The following is an 18,817-nucleotide window of genomic DNA, read 5'->3' on the forward strand; positions in this document are numbered from 1 at the left end:
CGAGCGGTGCGTCCACCGAAGGGGCGCGCACGGCCGTCCCTTCGTAGATGCGATATACAGGTTGTGCAGGTCGTGCGCCCTGAGCCTCCTCGTGTAGGCGGGGCTTTGCCCAATGCAGAGTGTCAGGGCTCTTGCCTTGAGATGCGTGTGGCCTAGCAGCGTCCTCAGGAAACAGTCCCGCGTCTGCCTGTGCCTTCCTCCTGCGCACCTCCGCCTTCCATTCTTCCCTGAAGCGTGCGAGCTCGTCCGAGTCGTCGATGGGCGCCGCAGAGGGCTGCAACGAATGCATCCCGGAGGTCTGAGGAATAGCGACCACCCGGTCTGTCAGGGTTAAGGACTCACACCGTTACATAATCAAGCTCTCATGGAAATCCTCATTTGGACTTATCCCCGAAAATGAAGAATTCCCGATTATCCCTCCCATCTCTCCGTGCCTGTCCACGCCCGTGTTCGTGTCCACGTCTGCATCTTCACCGCCGCTACAGCATCTTCCTCCGCTCTGTCTGTCTCCGAGAGAAACGCGCCTACCAGATAACTCAGCTGTAGCGATCGCAGATGGAGAGCAACCGGGATGAAGCACTAAAGTGTCTCGCGATTGCCCAGCGACGCAGGGACTCTGGCGATCTCGCCGCCGCCCGCCGCTTCTGCCAAAAGTCTCTCGCGCTCTTCTCGACTACGGAGGCACTCAAGCTGCTTGAGATCATCGACGCCGAGGCTGCCTCGTCAGAATATACACAGCCCTCATCATCCTCTTCCAGCTCCTCGAGCTCCAGCGGGCCGGCATTTGCCTCATCCACAGAGACGCACCCCTCTGCGTCGGGCGCACGTCATCGCCACTCTGGAAGCACAGCTCCAAATGGTCCGGGCACAAAGGAGAACGGAGCCGCGGCAGGCTCTGGGTCAAAGAAGCGGGATTACACGCCGGAGCAGGAACAGGTGGTGAAGCGTGTGCGGGCGTGCAAGGTGACTGAATATTATGAGATTCTGTCGCTGAAGCGGGAGTGCGAAGAGACGGAGATCAAGAGAGCATATCGGAAGGTTCGCAGCTTGGTGGCATGGCTGGATGTTAATTGATAGGGCAATTTGCTCCGACAGCTAGCATTGTCGCTACATCCCGACAAGAACGGCGCGCCAGGGGCGGATGAAGCATTCAAGAGTGCGTTCTCTTGCTGCTTCGAACTTGTTCCGTAAATCTCACGGCCTGTTTGCAGTGGTCTCAAAAGCATTCCAAGTTCTTTCAGGTATATATTGCGCCTTGCCCTGTCGTCACTCCTAATCCTCGAGTCCTTTAGATCCGCAGAAACGAACAGCACACGATCAACATGGCTCGGATCCAGAATCTCGCTTCAGCGGCATGCCGTCCGCAAGCCGTGGTCCACCAGGTTTCACGAATACTCCGTTCGCGAGCAGTGGGTTCGAGGGCGAGATATCCCCCGAGGATCTGTTCAACATGTTCTTTGGTGGCGGGATGGGTGGCGGTCCATTTGGTGGCGGGCCTTTCGGCGGCGGCCGTGGTGAGCATGCTTCAGTCATGTTATGTGCGCTGTTACTAACTTTTTTGAGTGTTCACTACATCATTTGGCCCTGGCGGGTTCCGCGCAACGAGGGCCCGCACTAACACGCACCAAGAGCGACAACAAGCTGCGGAACCACGGTCAACATTTATGCAGCTCCTCCCCCTCATTATCCTATTCCTATTCTCCTTCATCCACATGCTCCCTGATTTGTTCAGCCCTCCAGCCTCACCGGACCCGCGCTTCTCGTTCACGCCATCTCCGCGGTACAACGTCGAGCGTCAGACGGGCAGGCTCAACGTTAAATACCACGTTAATGCGCAAGAGTTTTCAGGACATTCCATCGGTGCAGAGCTCGCGCGGAACGGGAACAAGCATGGGCCCGAGCTCAGCAGATTTGAGAAGACGGTAGAGCAGCTATACACGCAGGATTTGTTCTCGCAGTGTCAGCGCGGGGTGGAGCGGAAGGAGCGGCGACGGGACCAGGAGGTAGGGCTGTTTGGGATCGGAACGAACTGGGAGACGGTGAAGCGGATAGAAGCGGAGCGGGTCGAGAGCTGCGAGCGGCTGAAGGAAATGGGACTATTGAAGAGCTAATTGTGCCTCTCTTGGGTTGTGCGGAGGAGGATGTCAGATTGTACAGATACTTTCACATCGGACTGGCAGGATATACAGCATCATCTTATTCATTTTTATCTACCTAATTCGTCACCGTTGGCCCCCGGTGCTTGTTGTGCTCTCACGCCGCGCTGGAAATACACCAAAGTTAATCGGGATAGATGTGTGAATGAATCATGGTTCGATGTACAACGGAAGCGAGAACGCGCGGTCCGAAATCGGGTAAGCTACGATGCATGCACGTCTACTGCTGAGCCTTGGCCCGTTCGAGCTTGAGGTAGAACTCCTCCTGCTTTTGCACTGTTGGGGCACAGAGTGAGCAACACGATGAGACATACGAGATATCACGACGGAGCGGTGGGCATACCGTGCTTGAGGTGCACGCCGTACCTGCGAACGGGAGTGAGGAGACGGTCTGACGCGGAGAAATGACGCGACTTACCAGAACGCATAGCCCCCGCTGATGCCCATACCGAGGGCGACGGAGAGGTCGAGCCAGAAGCGCTTCCTGAGCTTTCCGGTGATGGGTGCGATGGGCATGGCTATTGCGAGGACGAGTTTCGATGAGGAGACGGATGGGGAGCAGGAGAAAGTCGGGAGATGGGCCCAACAGCGCTTTTAGCCACAGACAAACAGGACAAAACAGTTCTCGAGTGCCCCAGGCGTGCCCGATCGCCTCGCGGGGCGGAGAACCGGCTGCTGCAACAAGTCCAGTCCTCACAACACGCGCCACACTCGCTCTCATCGTCTGCATCGTCCACCGCGACCGTCCGCCCATCGTCGCCGCCGCTATCACTGCCTCTGGTTCACTCGCCCTTCAAATCGCCGCGCAAGTCAGTCGTCACATCCAACCTACACCCCACAACCACCGTTCGTCATGGATCTCGACGCGTCTAGCTCAGGCGGATGGCGTTTCGCTCAATGCTTTGGAGACAAGGGGGACGTGGAGGACATCACAGAGGGTCGGTCTCTCCTCTGCATCTGTCCCCGCTGTCGCCTTATCGCTCCCCACAGCCGACATCATTTCCACCGTCGAGTTTGACTCTACAGGCAACTACCTTGCAACAGGAGACAAGGGCGGCCGTGTCGTTCTCTTCGAGCGCAACGAGATGGTGCGTACTCTGACCTCTTCCGGCCCCGCCCCGCGCGCTGACGACGTGTCACTGCCTCCCTCACCAGAAAAAAGGCTGTGAATACAAGTTCTACACCGAGTTCCAGTCGCACGAGCCCGAATTCGACTACCTCAAATCCCTCGAGATCGAGGAGAAGATCAACAAGATCAAGTGGTGCAGACGCCAGAATGCGGCCCATTTCCTCCTCTCTACCAATGGTGTGTTTCGCTGATCGGTGCCACAAATCCCTGGCTCACACGTACGCAGACAAAACCATTAAGCTGTGGAAGGTCTTTGAGAAGTCGTTGCGGGTAGTGCACCAGACCAACATGCCCGAAGGTGTGCGGACGCTGCCCACACCATTATCGGCGCAGGGCCTGCACCTTCCGCGAATGACGCATCAGGACAACATCATCGCTGCCGTCCCTCGAAAGGTCTACTCGAACGCTCATGCATACCACATACATTCCATATCCGTCAACTCGGACCAGGAGACATATATTTCCGCCGACGACCTCAGAATCAATCTCTGGAACCTCAACATCAGTGACAGGAGCTTTAGTGCGTGTTTCGCGCGGCTACGTCCCGATTTGGATGCTCACCCCGATCTTGCAGACATCGTCGATATCAAGCCCGTCAACATGGAGGAGCTCACTGAGGTCATCACCGCCGCCGAGTTCCATCCGACACATTGCAACTTGTTTATGTACTCCAGCTCAAAAAGCAACATCAAGCTCGCCGACATGCGCGACTCGGCATTATGTGACCGGTATGCGAAGAGTAAGTGTTTCTCCCGCTTCCCGTTGCCCGCAGTACGACGCAGCCTCACATTTGTCGCGCAGTGTTCGAGGAAGAGGAAGATCCAACAAACCGGTCCTTCTTCTCGGAGATCATATCTTCCATCTCGGATGTCAAGTTCAGCCACGACGGCCGGTACATTCTCTCGCGTGACTACCTATCGCTCAAGATCTGGGACATCAATATGGAGTCGAAGCCCATAAAGACGATTAACATTCACGATCATTTGCGAGGGAAACTCTGTGATCTGTACGAGAACGACTGCATCTTCGACAAGTTTGAGTGTACATGGGGTGGAGACGATAAGTAAGCATTGTCAACTTACTCGTGCCTGGACGGTCGTTGTTAACACGTGTGCACGTCGTTTCACAGGCATGTCTTGACGGGCTCGTATCACAATTACTTCCGGATATTCGACGTGGACACTCTCAACGACGTCGTGTTGCAGGCGGACAAGTCCGCATTCAAGGCGAAGAAGATTGGTGGGCCGTTGCCGGTAAACAAGCCCGGTGCGAAGAACGGCGTGCGCCCTGGTGGCCTGCGCGAGAACATGGCGATGGAGACGCTCGACTTCAACAAGAAGATCCTGCACGCGAGCTGGCATCCGAAAGAGAACACCATCGCCGTGCGTATATTTTACGAAAGGATCTTGCGCGACGTCACTAACCAGCGAATGCGCAGATCGCGGCGACGAACAATTTGTTCCTGTACAGCGCCGCATGAGTGCGGCGTGTTTGCGTCCTGCATACCATCGCGTTCATACCACCCGCCCATGCCCGACCTATGCACACGCGTCCATTCCATGCCCCGCCCATCCCACCGACCATGCATCTTTCATGCATACACGCACGCAACACATATCCATGCCGACCGCGGCAGACTAGGACTGACGCACGAGATACCGATTCACTTTCATCCCAGATGGACATTGACTTCACGCCTTCCAGCCGCCCGCTACAACCTCTGCCTACTGCTGTCTGTTTTATACGCGCTACACTAATGCAGTATTCCTTCGCTCTCTCTGCACTCCTTCCCTGGACCAGCCGGAGCTCCCCGTTCCTGTTCCCACTTCCCTTGGCCCGCTCGTATATATTCCGTGCGCGTTCTTGTTCTTTTGTCCGGTTGACATTGGCTCTGTTGTCTGCGTTCTGCGTCTGTATCTTATCCATCGCTCGTTACAAGTTGGAGGAGTAGAAGCAAAGAATGTACATCGAAGTGAATAAAAGTTTTCAGATTCCTCATGTGGTCGGTTGTGAGCTTTCAGACTCCCTCAGTAGTAAGTGGTGCATCGAATGTGATATTGTTATTATTATATGCGTGCGTCAGAATCTAGGTACATGCAAGCATGAGAGCTATCGTGGAGAGTGACGGCTAGCATGAATGTTCAGTGCAAGAACCCGCCGTCCCGGACTCAACGATGACCTTCCCCAATCTAGAACTAAACCGCTTCTCCATCACTCCCAGTACCGCGGAATCTTCGCGTCCTGTTCGCTCCCTCCTACCTCCAAGAAATCCGACGGCCGCTCGCGCTTCAGGTTCCTCCTCCTGTTGTTCAGCGGCAGGCGCTGGTATGCCGAATCCTGGCTCGCAGGTTGCTGGTTCGGGAACGAGCTCGTCCACGCGCCGGGGTGGAAGTCCTGCTGGAAGCCCTGCATGTTGTTGAACGGCATCGCTGCTGCAGCCGCTGCGGCAGGCTGGAACGACGCGGCCATCGCGACGACCTGAGCCTGCTGAAGCTCCATCTGCAGCTGTTGATGCTTCATCTGCGTCTGCCGCCGTACCTGTGGCGGAAGCGACGGGTTATTGAGCATGATTTGGATCTGGGATATTTGCGCTTGAAGTTGGGGGATCGTTTCGGCTATGATCTGTGACACATCCAGCTCGTTGCCGGGCTGCTGCTCGTAGTACTCCTGATCAAATGCTGCGGCTTCCAATGCTTGTTTTTCCTAGAGGGCAAAAGTTCACATTGCTGGAAGCAATGAATAGCAAATGGTGCCTACTTTGTTGGACGGCTCCGGCGTCCCTGTTGACTTGATCTCCTCCTCGATTTCATGCTTGCTCTTCTCGATCTCTTGGTCGATGTAATCTGCTACCCTCGTCCGCGTGGGCTTGTCCATCATCAGTTTATCGAGTGATGCAACCTTAGCGCCGCAATTGGGGCAGATGAAGTCGCGCTCAAGCAGATACGTCTGTATGCATTCTTCACAGTAGAGAGTACCACAGCATGGTGTCTTGACAGCATCACGGTAGAGCTTGTTGTCTATCGGACATACGAGGGATGGATCTATGGGCGTGCGCTCACGAATATCGGCCTCCGTCACACCCTTGTGCTTCGTCACTTGCTTCTGCCATGATGCGCTAGAGGCTCGATTAGTGAAGTGAATTTGTTGATTTCTAGGCGGACATACACATCGGGCTGCGCTACGACGTAACCACCCTCAGGCGTAACCATGACGCCTTGCCCGACCTGACCTACAGGCGTCTCAACTGCTTTCAAGAAGCTGCGAGGAATACCGGTCGTACGCTTGATGCGAGGTCGATTATCATAGTCACGGTCGTTGTTTGTAGGGCAGTCTTGTATCCAGTGACCTTAGAATGCAATCGTACGGTGAGAAATTCTATGCGCGTATGTCTGAAGTATTGCAAACCTTTCTGGCCGCAACGGTAGCATACATAGCTGGCAGGTAGCGGGCGGTCCGGCTGGTGATGGTAGTGTTTCCCACCACGACCTCCTAGTGAGGAACCTCGGAGTGCACTGGGAATGCGGGCGGCACTGTTGATTGCGATATGCAATAAAAACAGCACGGACCACACGAGAAACAAATTCATTAGAAGAGATTCTACTATAGTGACAGCAATGCCGCATGAGGCAAAACACCGACTGAGACATCTTTTCCTGGGTCTCCTCCCAGTTTGCACTTTGCATTTGGAACATGGCCGCCATGGCTGCAGCTTCGTCTTCATTCGTGACGGCGGTTTTGACGGAAATTGCCTGGAAGAGAATGAGAGTGCACGGGGCAATAGACCAGATGTTGCAGCATACCTGTGCACTTTTGAGAGTAACGGTGGAAGCATCCTTCTCCACTTTGACATCAAAACGCTTAGAAATATTACCTGTACCCCTATGCCAAGACCCGGGAGTGCTGGCGCCTCCAGACGTTCGGGAAGGTACCTCAGATGTCGTTGAAGCATTTCCCGCACTGCTGGTATACATAGCAGCCTTGCCCTTCCCAGGGCGAGCATATATTCGTTTCACCACCACAGATGAGGAACGGGGTATAAAATAAGAGTCATCCTTGAACTCTACGATGAAAAAGCTAGGGTGAGGACAGACTTCATCGTAGTGCTTCGAAATCCTACCTTCTCCGGAAGAGCCATCGAGTACGATGAGATCAAAATCATTGGCTTTTGACATATTGTTTGCTAGAATGATCTCTTTCTTGAGGTCGAAGACAGATATGCCGGTACCGTCAAAATTTATCCTCGACTCATCCTTCTGAGCTTTGAACCGGTAGAAAACCGACGATGCCATCGAACAGCCAAGTTATGGGTAAAAGACCACTCTTTATTTCTACGAGGCGGACAAAGGGTAGAAAAGACGACAGCAGGACAATGGCAGATGACGGTTTGAGACGAGAAAGAGCAGACCAGGTGCACAGCGATTCATGCTGCTATAAGCGCTGCCTGAGCAATTTTCCCACGGCTGCTACTCGCCACGACCGACGACCACGACACGTCCGTTCATGGCCCTCTCCGCCCGTCTGCCTTTGTTTCCGCTCTTTCTGCTGTTCTCGTTGATTGCGTGTGCAAATGCCCTCCATTTCTATCTCGACACAAATGAAAAACGGTGCTTTGTCGAGGAACTTCCTACTGATACAGTCGTAGATGGTATGCATGCTCCTCACCCGTTGATGCTACATGTGTGCATAGTATGCTGACGGATCGCATATTGTAGGACACTATAGAGCACTTGAGTGGTCAGAAAAAGAACAAGCATATATCGAGAATCCCGAGCTAGGAATCCTAGTTGAGGTGGACGTGAGTACTTTGGCCACACTAAGCTATGTACACGTCGTCGTCACTGACGCGCGCTTCTGCTGTTCAGGAACTCGAGACAAGTCATAACGTCGTGAAGACACGCGGTCCTCCGGAAGGACGGTTCACATTCACGTCGCACGACGCAGGAGACCACGCTATCTGCCTTTCCGCATCCTATCCCTCCTCCGGGTCGTGGTTTGGCTCAACACACATTCGGTTGTACCTCGACATCGTTGTTGGTGCTACTAAGCCCGACACAGAACATGACCGATCACACATTTCCGAGCTTTCGGCTAAACTTCGCGATTTGAACCAGAAATTGGAGGATATTCGGAGAGAACAGCAGTATCAGCGCGAGAGAGAGGCGAATTTCCGCGACTTGAGTGAGGCCACAAACAGTCGCGCAGTGTGGTATAGCGTAGCGCAAATTGTCGTATTGGTCCTCACTTGTGCGTGGCAATTGAGGCACCTGAGGGTGAGTAATTGCCATCGTCTGGAGACGTCAGCAACCTGATTAAGTCCTCGCGATGTTTTTTGCAGCGCTTCTTCGAGGATAGAAAAATGCACTGATGACTGTAATCGCTACGTCTCTATGGGGCTTGGAGACAAATTCTGCGAGTTGCTTCATAAGCTTGCCAATTCTGGTGATGCTCGACGACACACAACCCCACCGTCACATATTAATTTCGTCAAATGGGTAAGATCGCGACATTGATTATGAAAACTCTGCAGCCCAGCAGCTTGGAGGACCCCTGCTAATGGCATCGGCTCTCTGTCTAGCAATATTCGATTCATCAGAGACGCAATTATGCGACATCCAATCGATGTGGGCATCCTCCAGGAGGCCTGTACGCTCAGTACCTTTGCCATCTGCCAGGATGACCCCATCGCCTCATCATCGACAAATTCCGCTACAGCCTCGAGTTTCCGACTTTTTCGAATGTCACCGGAGTTATCAACGACAAGTACCTTCGTAGATTGCGCAATCCCGCGCGATTTTGACGTTGATCAGCAGGGTGATTTCATACGTAGGAAGCGATGGTGAGCAACAGCACGGAATAACGTGAAGAAGGATGGATATACGGGAAGACGTGGAGAAACGATTCCTTCAGGTCCTTGAGTAGGATGTTGCGAAAAATATACCAATTCCACCGCGAAGAGAAATATATTGACTGTAACAACAGTCACTGTAGGGCATTCTATCTACAATTAGCGACGTCGTGAACACGTCGATTGTCACGCTGGACTAGCCGTTGGACGACCCGATCAAGGATCCGATCGCAACAATTAAGCTATGAGCTTGATGTACCATCCGTTTGCTTCACGCCACTTCTTGACTACGCCAAACGATCCATTAGAGGAAAAAAAAAGTTCAAGAACTTGCGACAGGGACATACGAGGGATATCGTAGAAACCGGGATGACTATGTCCGTGAACACGCTTCCAGCAAAGTTATGCCTACGACAGTTCACATTCATGTTTTAGTGGAATGCCGTTTGATATGGCGTCAAAGGACTCATAAGGCGTGACCGTCTCTTCAACATCAGCGGTCGGCAGGAGCTTGAGCTGTTCGTGCTGCATCAAAGATAGCTCGCACTTGCAATGGCTTCACGGTTTTCGATGCCCCTAGCAGTTGCAACCGCCATTCTGGTAAAACTAGTTGCACACGCATGAAGGAGAATGGAACACACGAGAAGTCGAGGACTACGACACTAGCGAGTGTGTATTGACACACTGATTCAGCTGTTTTAGAGAGCAGCCAGCGCATTGATGATGTTGCTTATTTCACGAACCCAGTTATGGAGCAGGGTCAGCAGTGACAAGCCCTTTTGAACCATGCCGTATATCAGGACGCCATATACTGGCGAACCAATTGCACTCTACGCGTACAAAAACGGCATTTGAGTAAATGGAAGCGATTTCAAGGGAAGCAGACGTTATAAATACCTGCGCTAGAGAATCAGCAATGAGCGTGATCGTGATAATACCGTGAGTGTGGCGTTATTCTGTTGCGGATCTGAACAATTAGCATCCCCAATAGACCCCAACAAGATATATTCCTAAAAGGCAGAGCAAACCAGAGTTATACTTGTTGGCTTCGCGTGGTGAAATGCTTGAAGGCCTATTCTAGGTCACGTTCCAAGTCAATAGACCCTGAGGTAATGAGAACATCTGAACAGATAGTATCATTAACGACTCTGGTCATTGATTTGGTCCATGTGAAACTCGGAGTGCGGTTGAATGAACTGTCCTGAACTTGGTGTGAGTTGGAGCACGTATCTGCATCTCTATGCGCTGGACACGAACCTCAGCGACGAGATGAAGACCGATCCAGTGCGCCACGTCGCCTGTATATTCTCATGTTCGATCAGTTTCTATGCATATAGCGCTCAGCGTTGTCGACGCAATTGATCGTTGGCCAATTTGAAGTTCAGGTAGTTGGGCGGTCCCTTTTCTTTGGGAGATGATGGTGAGGACTGGGCTGCCAGTGGCCCGCTGAAACGGGCACGTACCTCGCATAGTGCTAACCATTTGTCCCTCCTTACACTGTGCAGTGATCTTCGGCAAATTCGCCGTGCGTGTGACTGCATTTTCGTCCTCTCCTTCTCCGATAACTGCGCCATGACGAGCTCCCGGGTCCGCACTGAAACTTCGATCAAAAGCGCATACGAGAAGATGTATTGTAAGAACACGCGGACAGCATGAAACATAGACCATAGCGCATGGCTCGAGTTGCATCGAGCACTTTACTGTGCAAACACTCTATGACGTAAGGAGGTTGAGCTCCCGTATATGTATATATGTGCATGTTTCGCATACGACTGTTTGGCGTTGTTATGGAACTATGGAAGGGCATAAGCAGACTGGTTAGACGGATTGAACTGGGCGCACATCGCGGCAGGGTGCAGCATTGCGGGCGGACAACTTAAACAACAGAATGGTTGTGATGGTCCTTGAATTCACTGGAGGTACTGTCTGAAGGAGCGAAGGCCATGCCAGCCTTCTGTGAAGTATAGTCAACGATGATATCACGTAGAACATATATGTGGTGGTCTAACCTGTGCATCTCCTGTACATATCTCCTGTGTAACCTCCACATGGAACGCATTGCTCGGGATGGCGCTGTCGGTGCGCTTTGACTCCGACCCAGATAAAAACGTGTGATTCGCAGCATTGAAAGTAGACATGGAGATAACCTCTCCGGACTGCAGCATCCTGGCCCGATTGTTGAAGTTGATAAGCAGGGTGTTCGAATATCTAACAACCGCGGTGAACTTTAATCCTGCATAAGAATTAACGACGCACAACTTTGAGAGCATCATCACTCTGGATAGCACGTTAGTATCAATAACAAAGATTGAACGACGGACGCACAGGCACGTGTGGAGGTACGTTTTCTTGAGTTCTTGGTTGAGACATGGCAACATTGTAGGAAAAGAATGGACCCACCAGCGTCACGTTGAAGACGATCAGGTCTATTGTCGCGATAGTTGCTGAGGAACGAGTGAGCAATGTCGTCACGAGTCACTGGCAGTGATCGCTTAACAAACCAGTCAAGGAGCCAGTCTCCACGACCAAAATAATGAGTTGATTGAGCATGGCATCGGAGCGTTTCACACCAGTCTTGGATCGTGACAGCTGTTCGAACAATGGAAATCAGCGGCCTTGACAGGAAGCATGCGGGGTTGACCAACGAGGTATGTCATGGAGACAGCAATGACTATATCCGTAAATACACTTCCAACCAGCCATGCCTAATGTTAGTTCTGAATCAGTCGGACGTTCACCTACACTGGCGCGAAGTAGCTCGCACATCAATATAAGGCGTGGCTTGTCCTTGATCGGCGGCGGCGGGCAATAGTTTCAGCTGCTTGCGATAGATTAATCACAGTTTAATTTACTTCAGATGACGGACCTTCACACCGCTGGCGATGGCAGCTGACATCTGTGCAAATGCAACCTGGAGAGACTCCATCAAAAATGCACAAGAATCAACGGAGTAATGCATACGATAACTATGGCACCAACTAGCAGACGAGCTCTTGACAGCACGTAGATGCGCCACGCAAAAAACATTTGGACTCCCGCTGATAGCACGCCGCATATGACAGGGACGCTGAACCAGCCATTGTGGAAAGTGGCCAGCGCGTCGATGTTACCATAGCCATATACCCAATTATCAAATGAATCAGCTGTAAGGAGACCGGTTTGGACTATCTCGCAGGCCAACACGGCGTAGACTGGAATAAACGACGTCTGGCTAGTGTCGAAATGCATAGTGCTGCATGCATACCAAAGCATTTCATAGTGAGGCGGTCTCGAGGAAAGCAGATATGATAAATGTCTGCATCAGTTAATCAGCTATGCTCATGTTTACATGCGATATTGGGCCGCCCTTACAGACTTGCACGATGAGCATGCCTAGCAGACCCCAGTTAAAGAACATCCCCAAGATCTAGAGAACAGTCAGTGCTGCATGATACATTGAATTTTGCGCTGTAGCTTACCAAAGGGCCTGCCCTACAATGGAATCCTGCGTCAGGAAAGTCGTTCAACGGAGAGGCTCTAATAGCACATACAATAAAGTGTCCTTGGCAGCCATCACTGATCACAGGTCACGAACGATCCTTGATTTTCACTTGGGCCGACTCTGGTCTATGAGGAGGGACAGAAAAAGGTGCCAGGCTTTAAGCAATTGCGAAGGCGGACAGTGTGGGACAGCAGGTGGCATTGAGCAGAGCCATCCACCGAAGCCTGCTGTAGAGGTCATACCCCCGGAGAGTCCGAGACAATGAACCTCTCACGGTGGCTAAGTGATGTTCGTGTTCGCACTCACTTGAGGTTCACGAGTACTATCGCCGGCAAACGGACATGGTCCGCTGTTTCAGCTGACACACCCGGGCCTCGTCTGATTCAAAATTACGTTACATGAGCATCTTCATCTCCGAAATGCGTCAATTGAATACCGGATGGCACGTTATTGGCTGAGATGTGCGGTGGGCTGAGGATCGTTGTAGCGAATATCGACCGAACATGATGCCGTTCTTTCTCACGTAGCCTATCATAGACATGTCTACTACAGAGTCTCAGATCTCGTCGTACATATTAGACTCAGGCATGCCCGATGGGATCCGAGAAAGTCAGCGGCACGTCAACAGCATCATTCGGCATGTCTCGGCATACTCATCACGGGGCGACACGGGTTCCAAAAGGGGTTGAAGAAGCAGGCCTATTAGTCTCGTTCCCAGACGTGGTGACTGGCGCCACTAGGAGCCGTAATTCCGATCTAACCCGCGGCGTTGTTCGATCAACAACGCGGTACTTGAACTGTCAGCTTGTTCATATCGTAACCGCCAGATCTATCACAAGAATTCACTTCGTAGGAGTTGGATCCATCTTTCATTATCGTCGGAACTGAGTTGGGCCATCTATCCCAATCAAGGTTCCATGAGGCTGGTACTTGTTCAACTTCCGTGCAAAGCGTCGGCGGTGCCTTCCCTATATGATGGTTTCGAGTCTGCATTCTTCTTCTGATATCCCCGTGCCTTACCGTATCTTCATGCATCGACCATAATAGCTACATTCATCAACACATGATTTCACTTCGGTCAGATTTTACCACATCGCCGAGTGTCTCGCAACATCATCTGTCATCAAGCAGCTTCGTGATAGTGAGATGGAGTGTTCGCGGTCTCTGACGAGAGTGAGACGTGCTGGGCTCCCGTTTTCCCGTCTCTCCAGCGATCTTTTCCCACCGTTCTCAGATCCAGGTTAAAGGCTCGACTCTGATCCGCCGTTAAGCTTCAACAGCACTCACCTGAAAACCCAACCATGGAGAGCAGACTGTCTCAAGTCGCCGATATCAGTGGAAAGCGTTTCGACTTCGTCATTGTCGGTGAGATGGAAGGGCCTCGTTACATAGCTGGAAAATACTCACAGTCATCGTGTTTTTAGGTGGTGGGGTAGGGGTTTGCTCTCTCAGACACTAGCGGCCGCGGCATTCATCCTCCGTTTCCAGACGGCGGGCCTAACCCTTGCGAATCGACTTAGCGAGAATTCTAACTTTGCGGTGGTCGTTCTTGAAGCTGGAAAGGCCCATATCGATGACCTTCGCATTCGTGAGCTCATTTGCAGCGTATAACGGTTGCTAATGATGTGATCATTGTGCTCAGTGAGTCCTAACGGTTGGCTGCAACAATTCATGCAACCCGAATATGACTGGAAATTTCCTACTGTCCCTCAAGCTCATGCCGCAAACTCGGCGCTTGTTTGGAATCGGTGAGCACGCGAGCGTCATTTGCAATATCATGCGTCTAAAATATTATCTAGCGGCAAGGGTCTTGGCGGTAGTTCTTCACTGAATGCGATGCTGTGGACTAGGCCGCAGCGCGAGGACATTGACGGTCGGTTGCATTCAGTCCCATCGTACGGGACTCACTAAAAATATCTCTAGCCATCGAGCGACTCGGCAATCTCGGTTGGAACTGGGACCACTTCTACGAATACTCCAAGAAGAGCGAGAAGTTAGCCTTTGTTTTGACACCTAGGTTACAGCTGACCCAAGTGGCATAGGTTTGTACCAATAGTGGCCACTTCTACTGAACACAAAGATTTGATTGGGAAGAAGTCTGTGGGATCGAGTGGTCAGTATGTTCGTTCCCCTTCATCTTCCTTATCTCAGTGTAGAAAACCTCAGGCCCTATTCCAATCTCCTTTGTTCCCACTAGCTCTGGTGCCGAGGCTCCCTACCAGAAGGTACATAAGTTCTCATATAGCAACAGTCATTTAAGATCCTGACGCATACTGCAGAGTCTTGCAAAGCATGGTGTCCAAGTTTCTCATGATTTTGTAAGTTTCCCGTCCCCGTCAACATACCAAGCTGTTTCATGACTTGGTCGCATCGGCTATGGCACTCGTTATAGTTGAGCGGAGAGGCAAGCACATTGCTATCGAGCGTATAACCAGCCTGACAAGACAATAGACTACGGGAACATGGAAATCTGTATCCATTATAGATCCCGAGACGGGAAATAGGAGCTATGCTACCAATGTGAGTTAGACAATCATTAGCTCCCTTGACACGCTACTTATAGCATGCACACATGTAGGCATACCTGCTCCCTGTCATCGATCGCCCGAACCTGAAAGTACTCACTGAAGCCTACGTCACTAAGATCATTACCTCAAGGGATGGTGGCGAAATGATTGCCAACGGGGTTGAGTTTGAATGCAATGGATGCACCTATACAGTGTATGCGGGTAAAGAAGTCATCTTGTCTGCTGGGTAGGTTTTCCATATTGTCGCGCAGATCGTTCGATGATCGTATCTACAGTGCCGTTAAAACGCCGACCATCCTTGAATTGAGCGGTATCGGTGACCGTGCTATCCTCGAGCCCCTTGGCATAGTCGTCCAGAAAGATCTTCCCGCCGTTGGCGCGAACGTCAGAGACAAGCTTTTTACCAAGATTGTATTAGGTATATTGACTAGACATTCTCTCAATCGTGATGACTGAAACATGTTCAGAAATGCAAGACGGCATCGTGAGCAGCAACCTCCTCGAGGATCCAAACTTTCAAGAGAAGTTGCGCAGTTCCCAGTAGGCTTTCAGTTTCACCTCGTTGCTCATAGTCACTTACAATTGCTCATAAAGCCCCAACTTGACGGGGCCATTTGCCTTGGCGATGACTGGTGTCACCTTCCTTCCTGTCCAGGCATTCTCGGAAAACGCGAATGCCATAATTGAACGATGCGCTGAGAAGCATTCTGCCTATACCTCAGCGTACCCTCCTGGTGTGAAGGAGCAACTTGATATACAGCTCGATCTCCTCAAAAATGTAACGGTTCCGGATACTGAACTACTTGTTATGCCATTCTCCTTTGCACCACCCAGTACGTTTCGCTCGTTGTCCGTGGTAATTATATCTGACATCGCTCTCAGTCCAGGGAAGGCCGTACGTTATTCTTGCTGTATGCATCGTTCACCCTTTCTCCAGAGGCAGCATTGTCAGTGCCCATGATTATTTCTCGATGACCAGTAATTTATTTGCATCCATCAGCATATCCAATCCGCGGACCCCAAGGCCGCCCCACTTATCGACCCGCACTACTTTGAAGACAATGTAGACTTGGAAATCTTAGTCGAAGCAACGAAATTCGCGCGCAAGGTTGCACAGACAGAACCTTTCAAGAGCATAACCGTACAGGAAGTTGTCCCGGGGCCTGGCGTAATCACCGACGAGCAGCTACGTGGTAGGAATAGTTGTTACCGTCGAAGGGCTCTCAACGACGCTGATGTCTACTTACTAGATACGGTGAAGAAGAATCTGTCTACAATCTGGCGTGAGTCCGAAGCCTGTCTGATTCGTCCTTGAATCATTGATTGGCGTGACAGACACTGTGGGTAGTGCGTCCATGCTGCCTGAGGACAAAGGCGGGGTGGTGGATGCTACACTCAAGGTAGGGGAAATGACTTCATACTTTTTGCTACTTATATCGATCAACAATTGCAGGTATATGGCACGAAGAACATACGTATCGTGGACCTTTCCGTGGTACCGCTCCCAATTGCTTCTCATACTCAAAGTAAGTCAGAATGTTGACATTCTCTCAGGTGATACTGAACACATCGCAGCGGTAGCCTATGCGATTGCTGAACAAGGTTGGTACACTTGTTTGCATATGATGGTCATTCCGCTTACTACGATTTGCATAGCTGCTGATATTATCAAGGCGATCCACAGTATCTAGGTCGACTACACCGACTGCATGAAATGTACGTAGCTTTCTTCTGAGGCAAGAATCTGCATGAGGGTGCCTCCCATATATTTGCCTGTTTGTTCTCGCACCGTTGCTCGGAGTATTTCTGTGTTTGATTCTGCCCGAACGTGGATGACAGTAGCTCGTTATGAAGAAGCTGACATACTTAGTCCCATCCGTACCACATTGTACTATGTGAGATTGAGCTGTCCCACGGCGATGGCGATGAATTCAATTGTCATTTTGACCAATTTCGCCCACCATTAAACATACACGGATATGTGCATATTATCCGATGCAACTTTTGCTGATGCATTGTGGCGCACCGGATTTGGACTGGGGGCAACTCTGGCACCTACTGCTCACGTCCGAAGTGCAATGCTGTAACAATGGCTTCTCACCGTGGTGGAGGTGTCGACTTACCGAGCGAGCATCTCTGTACCTCTGTCCTATAGATATCGGAGGAGGCGATAAAACCATGACAGCAAAACACTAAGGATAATGCGGAAAGACAGCTCGACGAAGAGAAGCGAGAGCAGATGACGTGGCAAGACAATAACGAACAGCGATGGAGAACGGGAAGAGATCCGAAGACGGTCACGAGCACTTGAAATCCTGACGAGCAACGACTTCCAGCCCAGCGGGCGGGAATTGGGCGGGAACATCATGGAAGAGGCCAGTGAGAGGAATGGTCACGAGCTCAAGCCGGTGGTACCACATTGATGAACCAGGGCCAGTCGAGGCGGAAGAACGGCGTCCAAACAGGCGAGAGCAGAAGCTCGAGGGCACGGGGCGAGAAACGAGAGGCAGGGACATCGAAGAAGAATGGTCCTGAGAATGTCTGGGGACGAGACTAAGGAAGACGAATATTCATTGACGGTGAAGGTCCGCGAAGCCCGAAGTCAAAAACGTCAGGTTGAGAAGTTCTGACTGATCCGTCAGCTTCGCATCTAATTAGACGTCAGGCTCCTAGCAAAAGACTCATGGAAGGAAACAAGCCAACGATTTCATTAATAATGCACTGCGATTGATGCTGATATCACTGGTTGCGTTTCTGATTGATGTGTTCACCTTACTGGCATGGCTCAGCAGTTCGTCATGCGTACTAACCTCATTTTTAGATCCGAAATAGGAAGATCGATGATCTCAGCGCGCGCAGTAAGAGCGGGCCATCCATATGCATCCATCTTCACCCATGCAAATTGGGACATTGCATTGCCGTGTGACATCTTGCTTCGAGTCCTGACCTTGCACTGGGTAAGCAATACTTACTTGGGGGTGTCCCGGGCGCTGCATCCGCACGCCCAGGTCCAAATGACCGGCGAACACACCCGCACACAGTGACCTTGAACGTGTCAATAGTGAGCGAAAACGGCGGGAGTAAGATACGAAGAACGTTTGTATGGTACGCGACAAAAGGTTAGATATTTTTGGAGCAATTGAAATAAAGAATGCTTAGATGTGCACGTCATCGGATACGCCGACGTCTTTCTTCGATGGCCAGGGGCCATCAAAAAGTTTCATCAGAGAGGATCTCGAGTTGCGTGCGCAAAGCTTCCATCCCCGGTCGTACACCGGTTTGAACAACCTCTCCTCGATGCAAATATATGGTGTCCCCATATAAAATCGGGTCTGCGATTGCATCACTGCGAAAAACGCTCCTTGCATGTAATGCCGACACCAGAGTGCTCCAATGATCCAGAGATGAAAGAGATTGATGACTCATATTCGACTGTTCGACATACCACACATGCCCGCTTTCCGCTAACATTAGCAGAGAAGCCGTGACACCACTCCCTCACTATGTTGGACAGTGCTTGTTTGTCCAAAGGAGCAGAGAGAACCGGGCTTCAGTAGACGACAGCGGTGTGGCCGTACCATCACGCACGGTTTCCACCAAGTAAGGCTCCAACTATTTATACTATTTACACTCCTGAGGTGTAAATAAATAGTATATAGTAAACAGTTATCTATATGT

The 18,817-nt window shown here is 51.3% G+C and overlaps 7 protein-coding genes across 7 annotated transcripts; 4 read left to right on the forward strand and 3 right to left on the reverse strand.

The window, feature by feature from the left end:
* Positions 1–112: 112 nt before the first annotated feature.
* On the forward strand, positions 113–2,111 carry LAESUDRAFT_711830 (DnaJ-domain-containing protein; the record flags this gene model as incomplete). Its single annotated transcript, XM_040906873.1, has 6 exons — positions 113–319; positions 556–1,038; positions 1,078–1,156; positions 1,212–1,241; positions 1,293–1,514; positions 1,564–2,111. The coding sequence occupies 6 exons, from the start codon at positions 113–115 to the stop codon at positions 2,109–2,111; spliced, it is 1,569 nt and encodes a 522-aa protein (XP_040767730.1).
* Positions 2,112–2,376: 265 nt separating this feature from the next.
* LAESUDRAFT_810291 (cytochrome-c oxidase, subunit VIIa) lies at positions 2,377–2,672 on the reverse strand (the record flags this gene model as incomplete). Its single annotated transcript, XM_040914203.1, has 3 exons — positions 2,377–2,432; positions 2,500–2,522; positions 2,575–2,672. 3 exons carry the CDS (start codon positions 2,670–2,672, stop codon positions 2,377–2,379), a joined length of 177 nt encoding a protein of 58 aa, XP_040767731.1.
* Positions 2,673–3,009: 337 nt separating this feature from the next.
* On the forward strand, positions 3,010–4,765 carry LAESUDRAFT_645768 (protein phosphatase 2A regulatory subunit PR55; the record flags this gene model as incomplete). Its single annotated transcript, XM_040903940.1, has 8 exons — positions 3,010–3,094; positions 3,147–3,244; positions 3,312–3,462; positions 3,512–3,805; positions 3,860–4,024; positions 4,087–4,348; positions 4,415–4,667; positions 4,724–4,765. 8 exons carry the CDS (start codon positions 3,010–3,012, stop codon positions 4,763–4,765), a joined length of 1,350 nt encoding a protein of 449 aa, XP_040767732.1.
* Positions 4,766–5,325: 560 nt separating this feature from the next.
* LAESUDRAFT_722135 (DWNN-domain-containing protein) lies at positions 5,326–7,674 on the reverse strand. Its single transcript, XM_040908144.1, has 7 exons — positions 7,403–7,674; positions 7,086–7,345; positions 6,925–7,034; positions 6,691–6,815; positions 6,451–6,631; positions 6,043–6,400; positions 5,326–5,988 (listed from the first exon to the last, which is right to left on the reverse strand). The coding sequence occupies exons 1-7, from the start codon at positions 7,572–7,574 to the stop codon at positions 5,497–5,499; spliced, it is 1,698 nt and encodes a 565-aa protein (XP_040767733.1). The 5' UTR covers positions 7,575–7,674; the 3' UTR covers positions 5,326–5,496.
* A 78-nt stretch (positions 7,675–7,752) lies between these two features.
* LAESUDRAFT_673675 (uncharacterized protein) lies at positions 7,753–8,850 on the forward strand. Its single transcript, XM_040905537.1, has 4 exons — positions 7,753–7,930; positions 7,998–8,080; positions 8,148–8,555; positions 8,621–8,850. Exons 1-4 carry the CDS (start codon positions 7,786–7,788, stop codon positions 8,648–8,650), a joined length of 666 nt encoding a protein of 221 aa, XP_040767734.1. The 5' UTR covers positions 7,753–7,785; the 3' UTR covers positions 8,651–8,850.
* Positions 8,851–11,006: 2,156 nt separating this feature from the next.
* LAESUDRAFT_756209 (uncharacterized protein) lies at positions 11,007–12,683 on the reverse strand (the record flags this gene model as incomplete). The annotated part of the gene is made up of 14 exons (XM_040912139.1): positions 11,007–11,084; positions 11,140–11,338; positions 11,387–11,407; positions 11,456–11,478; positions 11,531–11,574; positions 11,632–11,719; positions 11,776–11,835; positions 11,895–11,948; positions 11,997–12,041; positions 12,092–12,321; positions 12,375–12,425; positions 12,482–12,536; positions 12,589–12,601; positions 12,661–12,683. 14 exons carry the CDS (start codon positions 12,681–12,683, stop codon positions 11,007–11,009), a joined length of 984 nt encoding a protein of 327 aa, XP_040767735.1.
* Positions 12,684–13,810: 1,127 nt separating this feature from the next.
* On the forward strand, positions 13,811–16,835 carry LAESUDRAFT_722139 (GMC oxidoreductase). Its single transcript, XM_040908145.1, has 22 exons — positions 13,811–13,847; positions 13,895–13,976; positions 14,036–14,049; positions 14,100–14,199; positions 14,254–14,359; positions 14,411–14,484; positions 14,535–14,628; positions 14,654–14,724; positions 14,778–14,836; positions 14,891–14,929; positions 15,063–15,131; positions 15,190–15,365; positions 15,415–15,557; positions 15,607–15,679; positions 15,734–15,972; positions 16,022–16,086; positions 16,140–16,332; positions 16,390–16,422; positions 16,475–16,539; positions 16,593–16,665; positions 16,715–16,741; positions 16,796–16,835. The coding sequence occupies exons 2-22, from the start codon at positions 13,913–13,915 to the stop codon at positions 16,828–16,830; spliced, it is 1,812 nt and encodes a 603-aa protein (XP_040767736.1). The 5' UTR covers positions 13,811–13,847; positions 13,895–13,912; the 3' UTR covers positions 16,831–16,835.
* Positions 16,836–18,817: the final 1,982 nt, after the last annotated feature.

Source organism: Laetiporus sulphureus (genome assembly GCF_001632365.1).
Source record: "Laetiporus sulphureus 93-53 unplaced genomic scaffold LAESUscaffold_6, whole genome shotgun sequence".
NCBI classification, from domain to species: Eukaryota; Fungi; Basidiomycota; class Agaricomycetes; order Polyporales; family Laetiporaceae; genus Laetiporus; species Laetiporus sulphureus.

What these genes read in the sequence shown, in the direction of transcription:
- LAESUDRAFT_722135 (XM_040908144.1), bottom strand. Translation starts at nt 7,574, where the DNA reads ATGGCATCGTCGGTTTTCTACCGGTTCAAAGCTCAGAAGGATGAGTCG. An exon ending in ACCCAGGAAAAGATGTCTCA is followed by an intron (nt 6,816 to 6,924) that starts GTCGGTGTTTTG and finishes CGCAATCAACAG; the next exon opens with TGCCGCCCGCATTCCCAGTG. An exon ending in GTCGTAGCGCAGCCCGATGT is followed by an intron (nt 6,401 to 6,450) that starts GTATGTCCGCCT and finishes TCGAGCCTCTAG; the next exon opens with CGCATCATGGCAGAAGCAAG.
- LAESUDRAFT_673675 (XM_040905537.1), top strand. Translation starts at nt 7,786, where the DNA reads ATGGCCCTCTCCGCCCGTCTGCCTTTGTTTCCGCTCTTTCTGCTGTTC. An exon ending in TACTGATACAGTCGTAGATG is followed by an intron (nt 7,931 to 7,997) that starts GTATGCATGCTC and finishes CGCATATTGTAG; the next exon opens with GACACTATAGAGCACTTGAG. An exon ending in GAATCCTAGTTGAGGTGGAC is followed by an intron (nt 8,081 to 8,147) that starts GTGAGTACTTTG and finishes TCTGCTGTTCAG; the next exon opens with GAACTCGAGACAAGTCATAA.
- LAESUDRAFT_722139 (XM_040908145.1), top strand. Translation starts at nt 13,913, where the DNA reads ATGGAGAGCAGACTGTCTCAAGTCGCCGATATCAGTGGAAAGCGTTTC. An exon ending in GAAGTCTGTGGGATCGAGTG is followed by an intron (nt 14,725 to 14,777) that starts GTCAGTATGTTC and finishes AGAAAACCTCAG; the next exon opens with GCCCTATTCCAATCTCCTTT. An exon ending in GAATCTGTCTACAATCTGGC is followed by an intron (nt 16,423 to 16,474) that starts GTGAGTCCGAAG and finishes TTGGCGTGACAG; the next exon opens with ACACTGTGGGTAGTGCGTCC.